Here is a 7,765-nt window from a genome sequence, read left to right as displayed (position 1 = left end):
GGACCCCGCCCCCTTTCCTTCAAACCCCGGAATCCAGGTCTCGAGCCCCCTCCTTCCTCAGACCCAGGAGTCCGGGCTCCAGTTTGAACTTTGCACTCCCCCGAATCCGGCTCCTGCTGCTGCGTCAGGGAAAAAGTAAACGACAGGTGGCACCCGCCTGTAGGGTCGATATTCGACCACCTGCCCCTGCTGCTCACCCGGGGCCACTCTCCCGACACCTGCTTCTGTCAGTCCTCGCCACAGCCCCGCCCGACCCCGCAGCCCCGGGCCGCTGAGGAGGGGCGGGCCAGGGAACCCCGACGTCCGCCCCGCCCAGGGCCCTCCTAGCCCACGATCTCTTCCCTTCTCAGGGTCCCAGGCAGGGCTCCTCTCCCCCTCCACCTCCGTCCCGCTTGACGGGCTCCCGGCACTCCCCAAAAAGGGGGATCTCAGGCAGTCCCAGGCTGGTGGGGCAGGGCCTACCGCCTACAGCCTAGAATGTGGGACTCGACCTACTTCGGAGCACAGCTGCGCGGAGGCCCCCTGGTGAGGAGCTCCTGGGGTGGAGATGGGGAGACCCACTTTAACTCTTCTGTCCTCTCTCTGATCTCAGTCCCTTCCCCACAGACCAGTGTGGCTGACACTCACACATTCCATTCCGGAGTGCAGATGACCGAGACCCTTGCTTTTTCCAGGGACCTACCGGATCCTTTTCCCCTTTTGACAATCCAGGATGTTCGATTCTCATCCTCTCAGAGTATTGAGGTCCAGCCCTTCACCCCCTTTCTTCACTTTCATAGACCCAAGAGTCCAGGCCTCCAGTGCCCTCCTTCTTAGGACCCAGGAATCCCAGATCCCAGGCCCTTCCTCCCTCAGGCTCCAGGAATTGGGGTCCCAAACCCCCTCCTCCCACTGAATCCTGGAGTTATGGCCCAAGGCTTCTCCAGTCCCTAAGTCCTTCAGGCTCATTTCCCTGTTGCATCCACAAGCAGGGGCAGCCTCCTGACCTCAATATTGACCCTGCCTCCTGTGGGGGTCCTGCCCTCCCCCCAGCCCAGGTCCCCATCCCAGCCTTGGCGATGACACTGGCTGCTTCCTCCCAGTGGTCCCAAATCATTCGCTCCAGGTTCTGATCCGGTGAGAGGCTTCAGTCTGTGCACAGAGGGAAGGGGTCCTCCAGGTCGGGGCGGGGTCGGGGGACACTCTAACTCTGGGAGGGTGCTTGGCGGGGTGAGGTGGGAGGGGGTGGTGGGACCCACGAGGCATGTGTTTTCTGTGCAAGAGAGCACTTGTGCATAAAAGGGGGCCCCAACAAAGAGATCACTGCTCACATGAACAGTGGGGAGTGGGCGACTAGCAATGGGTGTGCAGAGGGTTAGGAACTGCAAAAAACCAAACCAAAACAGAACAAAAACAGGGGCTCAAAATGAAATGTGTGCAAACCGGAGGAGGGGACAGAATGGGGTTTTTGGAGTAATCAGTTTTGGAGCGTTGGTGAGGGGACAATAAACTATCAAGACCTGAAAGTGTCAAAGGTTGTATTTTAGATTCCGGTGCAGGTGCAAAGTGTGCAAGGGGGTGGAACTGGAGGTCAATTCCTGAGTGTGCAAAGAATACTTGAGTGTGCAAATGACTGTACTTACATGTGAGTGCAAAGGCACCAGCAACCAAAGAGCAAGGAGTGTGCAAAAGAGTGCATGTGTACAAAGGGCAGAAAGGTGCAAAGGCATTTCCTTGCTTCAAAACTGGGGGCCAAATCCTGAATGTGCAAATAAATGTGTTAATGAGGCTCAGTGGGTGAAGAGCGTCGAAGGGTACAAGTGTGCAAAAGTGGCGTGTGGGCTTAACTCGAGCGCAGGGACACGCCCATTTAAGGTTGGGTGTGGAGAGATGACCGCGGGCCGCCCAGAGGCAGCACAGAAAGGAGTAAGTCTATGCAAAGTGGAGCGCAAGGGTAAAAGCAGGCGAGGTACAAGTGGGTCAGGCTGCCAAGATGGCGATTGTGCCGAGACTGGGGTGGGCGCACGCTAGGAAAAGGGGCAGGTGAAACGGGGGCAGGGGTGCCTCCTGCCTGCATGCTGGCTGGCACCTGGCCCTGGAACAGCTCGGCCCTCAGCGCCTGCTGGCAGGCAGCAGGCGGGAGGCCCTGGAGAGGGAGCAGGCTGCCCGCCCACCCGCTTGCACGGGGTGTGTGTAAGGGGGCTGGGCACGCACGTCCCGCCAGCGACTGCAGCCTGTACCGCCTGCCAGGCCAGGCTCCTGGACACTCCCTTCCCGCCTTCTCCTCCCACCCCTTCTTGCTTCCAGTCCTCCAGCTTCGGATCCACAGACAGTATCAGGACCCAAGTAAGTGTGGGCCCCGAAAGGGAGGGGATGATGACCCCCCCAGGCCACCAAGGGTCCAGGGCTGACCCTCAGGCCAAAGGGTTGGCCCTAGGTCCCCCTGGGCCACTTCTGAGGGAAGAAACAAACTCCCTTGGGGCACCCTGGAGTGCAGCTGCAGATTCCTCGCAGGTTCCGAGCCTCAGTCCCCATGCCTCAGGATACACTGAAATCCCATCCTGTCCCCTCCAGAGGTCCCAGGAATACAGGTCCCCCGCCACCCCGCCCTTAGGAGCTCTGCGTCCTGCTCTTCGGTGTCTCCCACTCCAGCGAAATGCATGAACCAGAAGAAAACGTCCCCGACTCCACCTTTGGCACACATATGAATCTCAGGATGTGGCTTTTGGCTTCTCTCTCTCCCCCAAGAACCAGGAGTGCTGGCCCCACCCCTGCCCCAGCAAAACCCCAGAAATCCGTGATCCTCAGCCGCCACACCCCTTGGTGACCAAGCACAGGATTCCTGCCTTTCTGGAGAACAAGAGTCTGGGTTTCCAGAATTGCCACCTATAGGTCCAGAAGTCCTGGCCCCAGGCTCCTACCGCTTGGGTTTCACTCCCTTGTCCTGTTGTTCAGCTCCGGGGACTAGGGCCTCTAGGCCCTCCTTCCCACACAGCCTGGATCCTCCCTGCCTGGCTTGCTGCCTGCAGGCCTCTTGGGGCTCCTCACTACCCCTCCAGTCTCGAGTCTAGATCCGTGGATCTCAGCTGCAAGCTCAGCTCTGGTCCCGGCCCCAGCCTTGTCCTCCGGTCCTGTCCCTTTCCTCTTCAGCTCTGGGGTCCTGCTCCCTGGGCCAGAACGCTGTCCTTGGAGGTCCCTGAAAAAGGTGAGTCTGCCCCAGAATGAAGGAAAGTCCCCCTGAGAGGTTAGCCCTGGTCCTCCTTGCTGCTGCCTTCTTGCTCCTCTTTTTTGGTGCTGAGCTGACCCCATACCTTGCACGGGGCTCTGGGGCAGGGATGTGGGGATGGAGCCGAAGCATATGATGTCACATCCACTTTTTCAGGAGTCTCTCAAGATCCCCCAACATTGGAGGGAGTCCGAGCCCAAGGGGACCTTGACATACCACCAGTACATGCCCCCAGAGCCGAGACAAGGGTCCAGGGCTGACCCCCAGGCCAAAGGGTCAGCCCTGGGTCCCCCTGGGCCACTTCTGTGGGAAGAAACAGACTCCCAGCAGCCACCTCCTGGGTATGGCCTCCGTTTCTGTTCTCCTGGAAGTCTGAGCCCCCAGAATCCTCCTCTGTCAAACCCAGAGTCCAAGATCAGGGGAGTCTGGCCCTTAGTCCTCTACTCTCCCAGATCTCAAGGGTCCGTGTCCCCAGGAAGACCTTCAGTTCCCAGGAGTCCCAGCCTCACACCCTAGAGTCTGAGCCCCAGGCCCTCTCCCAGGCACAGGAACTAACCCTCTGAGCTTGCACCCTCCCACTCAGAATTCCAGGCCCGCATTATCCTGACTCTCTATAATTGCCTGTCTCTGAGGACCCCAGGAACCTTTTCTCTCTGCCCTAACTAATCAGTTCCCTCCTTACGACTCTCTCTCTCTCACCAGGATGAAGCCCACTCCCCTCGGCCCCTCCCTCCCAGGAGTCCCCAGCCCCACGCCTCCTCCGCACAAGTTGGAACTTCAGACCCTTAAACTGGAGGAGCTGACGGTGAGTGCGGGGAGCAACCCCCCCCGCACCCTCCCCCCGCCAGGCTGGCCCTCTCTTGGTGGAGGGACTCAGAACTCTAACCCCGCATAAGTGCCCCATCGGAGGTCCAGTAGCCCGGGTCCCCAGTCCCTCCTCTCTCGGTTTCCAGTCGTCCAGCCCTGGCCCCTGCTTGTGCCCAGGAGCCCACCCAGCACTGCCTGTCCCCACCCCCCACCCCAGGTCTCGGAGCTCCGGCAGCAGCTGCGCCTGCAGGGCCTCCCGGTGTCGGGCACCAAGTCGATGCTCCTGCAGCGCATGCGCGGCGGCGCCCCGCCCCGCGAGCCCCCGCAGCCGCGGCGCCAGGGATGCCCAGGAGGCGCCTCTTGGCCACGCCGCAGGCCTGAGGCCCCGGGGGGCGCCTCAGTGAGGGCGGGGCGGTGCACGTGCGGACCGGCGAGGAGAAGCCACAGCGGAACGGGGCGAAGAGTCGGAAAAAGAGTAGGCAATGACGTCGGGGGCGTAGCTAGGAGGAAAGGGGGGGACGAGGAGCCTATGAAAGCGAGGGGCGGGGCCGGGGGCGGGGCCGGGGGCGGGGCCGAGCCTGGAAGGGTCGGGCCGCGGGAGCCACAGGTCGTGCGCGGGTCGGGTTGCGGGGGTCCCTTTATAGAAGCCCCCTTTTCTGGGTTCCAGCCCAAGCCGAGCCCTGCGACCCGGCCACCGCCGCCTCCACGTGCTGCGGAGACCCTCACGACGGCCCCGGCGGCTCCCTGTCCCACTGCGGCTCCAGCGTCCAGCCCTTCCTCCGCACCAGCCTCGGTGACCTTGACCTTGGAAGAGGAGCTACAGGAAGCGATCCGGCGGGCGCAGGTGAGCAGGAGCGGGCCGGTGGTCTCGCGTCCGGGCCCGGGGCCGAGTCCCAGGTTCACTCCGCTTCTGCCCTCACACAGCTGCTTCCCAACCGGGACCGGGGCATCGATGACATCCTGAAGGGACAGGTGGAGCCCGCCGGTAAGTCCCGAACTCCTAGAGTGGCGGGGGGGGGGGTGCTGGGGGAGGGTGCAGGAGGCTGAGCTTCTGGACTCCTGGAAAGGGGGAACCCCTAGGGAGCTGGGGTCCCAGCCCCGCCTTCCTAAGCTCACACTCCATTCTCCCCCCCCCCCCACAGACACAGCGCCCCCCATCCCCCTGGACTTCCCTGGCTCCTTCGACGTGCTGTCGCCCTCCCCTGACTCCGAAGGCCTTTCATCCGTCTTCTCTTCCTCGCTGCCGTCCCCTACGAACTCCCCTTCCCCCTCTCCCATGGACTCCTTGGACTGGCTGGAGGCTCTGAGTGGGGGTCCCCCACTTGGCTGTGGCCCCCCGGCCCCCAGCATCTTCTCTGCTGACTTATCTGACTCCAGTGGCACCAGGCTGTGGGACCTGCTGGAAGATCCGTGGTGACGGATTCTGGGCTTTCCAGGGCCTGAGGACTGATGGGGATGGGGAGGTCACAGAGACAGACCCCTGAGGGAGGGGTTGGAACAACCAGCAGAGTCAGAAACAACCCTCATCTCCACCTCGCCCCGACCTGCTGCCGCCGACGTGCCAGCCGCCTGCCTTATGCCTGCCCAATGGCCATACGTCTCCCTGCACGGTTGTGTGGTTGGGGGTGGGAGGTCTCATTTGCTGCTCACCATGGCAAACAAGCTGCTTGCTGCTTCCTTCGGAGACTTCTTGGATGTCTTCTTCTCTCATCCCACTGACCACGTGGCAGCCCGTCGCTGGTGTGTGTGGAAGGAAGGTGATCTGTGGTTATTTATTTATTTATTTTTGAATGCGGGAGAGGGGCAGGGAAGACAGGAGGGAGAATCGGGAGCCGGACGCTTGCCTTCTGGTTGGAGATGAGAAAACCAGAAGCGCGTGTCTGAGGTCAGATTCTCTCGGAAGCAGGGCCTGAGACAAGATTCATGTGTCCGTGATTTATTAAAGAAATGCGCCCTGGAGAAACCAAAAAGGAGTGGATGAAACAGGAGCGAAGAAGAAGAGGACCGATAAGAGTGTGATTGATGTCAGGTGAAGTCTCAACCTCAGCCTGAACCCTCAGGGTAAATTAAGTTACAGAGTCTTTCCCACCTTGAGGCCGAGGGAGCTTAGCCTCTGAGGCAAAGGGAGAACCCTGTTTGGGTTTTTATTGCTGAATAACAAAGCCCCCCAAAACTTACAGTTTTCAAATAGTAACTACCTGCGATCGTTCACAAGTCCACGTTTGACTGGGTTCAGCAAGGCGATTCTTCAGCACCACACAATGTCAAACAGGGCTGTAGTCATCATAGGGCCCAAATGGGCCACAGCATCCAAGACGACACACTCGGACGTTTCTGGACCCAGCAGGGCTGTGGACATCTGGACTTCTCCTGTTTTCTGTATAGTCTCAGTGCTCTCCCTCTTTATGTGGTCTCTCTGGCAGGGTGATAGACTCCTTACGTGGTAGCTCGGGGCTACTGCAAGCGAGCATCCGTAGGGGAAGAAGCAGAAGCTGCCAGTCTCTTAAAGACTAAACTTGGAACTGACACAATGTCACTGCCACCACATTGGTTAATGCAAGTTAGGGCACCCAGACTAAATATGGGAGGGGGCTACACAAATGTGTGAATATTGGGGGCCATGGTCATTGGGGGCCATATTTGAGGACTTGCTACTATACCCCTCAAGTCAGTTATGGGCCATGGGTCATAAGATGGGGCTGGGGCACAAACTCTCAGGCACTTTGACCCCAGGGGCAGTCCTGGGAAGAAGGTCACAGGTAATTCGTCAGCAGCAAAGTGTTTTAAAATGTAGATTTTATTATTATTCAGGTATGGTGAGGCTGACAGATGAGCAGTTGCTGACCATTGAAAAGACAGTTTGTTATTCTCACAAATCCCGAAAGAAAGAAATACTCTGAGCCATGCAGAGCCACATGGGGAAGCACAGGGTCAGCTGGGAGGCAGGAGAGAGGGGATCCCTGGGCAAGAGTATTGTGGTCGCCTCAGGAAGGAACAGATGAGGCAGGGTAAGTTGACTTCGGGTTGGCTAGTTTGAATAGTTTCGGCAGGCTCTGGGGTGGCCCTACTTTTCTGGAACGCGGCCCTTGGGTGGTCAAGCAGAGGAAAAGTCTTCAGTATTAAAGCTTGGAAAAGGAAGTGGTTGTGAGTCCGGGTTCTGGATTGGTTGGTTCGCATGTGAAAGGCACACTCAGGTGAGATCTTTATTACCTCTAGGGATTGGCTGACAGTCCGTCCAATGTCAGCAAGGCCGCAGGTATCTATGCACCATGGATACAAGGGGAAGAAAAGGCATGATTAATGTACAAAGCACACAGTAGCTGGGGCTGGACGAACAGACCTGGTAAGAGGAATCAGGGGGGACCCGGGCCAACCACCGACAGTATCCGCCACAGGCGGAAAAGGACAGCAGATCAATTACATGCAACAGGACCTAGAGCCAGTGACATCCCCTTGTCTTGGTGTCAGTTTCCTCATCTGTACCTCCAGCCCAGTGTGGATGACAGTGTTCACTGCACTTGTCCATGAACTGGACCTGGCATGTGAGATGTGCCGATAAATATTAATCACCATTATTAGCTTCTGATTGGCAATTCCAGTGCCTCAACGTGTGTAAACTCTGAGGACTTCAGAGATCCACAATCAAAAAGGCAATGGAACGAATGCTTGTTACGTGACTCAGAGGCGGGCTTCGGTATTTTCTGAACCCATCTGGTAGGATTTGTCATCCTTATTTTCCAGATGAAATAACTG

The 7,765-nt window shown here is 58.7% G+C and overlaps 1 protein-coding gene across 5 annotated transcripts; it reads left to right on the top strand.

The window, feature by feature from the left end:
- The first annotated feature begins 1,064 nt into the window (after window positions 1–1,064).
- Window positions 1,065–7,150, top strand: MAMSTR (MEF2 activating motif and SAP domain containing transcriptional regulator). 5 transcript variants are annotated; one of them, XM_036231771.1, is made up of 8 exons: window positions 1,065–1,116; window positions 3,130–3,184; window positions 3,362–3,546; window positions 3,908–4,010; window positions 4,230–4,487; window positions 4,680–4,856; window positions 4,937–4,997; window positions 5,155–7,150. In XM_036231771.1, the coding sequence occupies exons 3-8, from the start codon at window positions 3,431–3,433 to the stop codon at window positions 5,427–5,429; spliced, it is 990 nt and encodes a 329-aa protein (XP_036087664.1). In that variant the 5' UTR covers window positions 1,065–1,116; window positions 3,130–3,184; window positions 3,362–3,430; the 3' UTR covers window positions 5,430–7,150. The 5 variants fall into 5 exon arrangements, 4 of the variants coding, with proteins under 4 accessions (XP_036087664.1, XP_015977921.1, XP_036087663.1 ...); XM_016122435.2 differs by lacking the exon at window positions 1,065–1,116 and adding an exon at window positions 2,146–2,325; XM_036231770.1 differs by lacking the exon at window positions 1,065–1,116 and adding an exon at window positions 2,146–2,325 and having other exon boundaries at window positions 3,130–3,546.
- Window positions 7,151–7,765: the final 615 nt, after the last annotated feature.

The sequence above is a fragment of the Rousettus aegyptiacus genome, unplaced genomic scaffold (genome assembly GCF_014176215.1).
Source record: "Rousettus aegyptiacus isolate mRouAeg1 unplaced genomic scaffold, mRouAeg1.p scaffold_m13_p_14, whole genome shotgun sequence".
NCBI lineage: Eukaryota > Metazoa > Chordata > Mammalia > Chiroptera > Pteropodidae > Rousettus > Rousettus aegyptiacus.
The sequence above is the reverse complement of the archived record's forward strand: the minus strand, read 5'-3'. Positions and strand labels throughout refer to the sequence as shown.

Coding starts and splice junctions, on each gene's coding strand:
- MAMSTR (XM_036231770.1), top strand. CDS start 3,323: ATGGAGCCGAAGCATATGATGTCACATCCACTTTTTCAGGAGTCTCTC. Junction 3,547..3,907: donor TCCCAGCAGCCACCTCCTGG/GTATGGCCTCCG, acceptor CTCTCTCACCAG/GATGAAGCCCACTCCCCTCG. Junction 4,488..4,679: donor GGCGAAGAGTCGGAAAAAGA/GTAGGCAATGAC, acceptor TCTGGGTTCCAG/CCCAAGCCGAGCCCTGCGAC.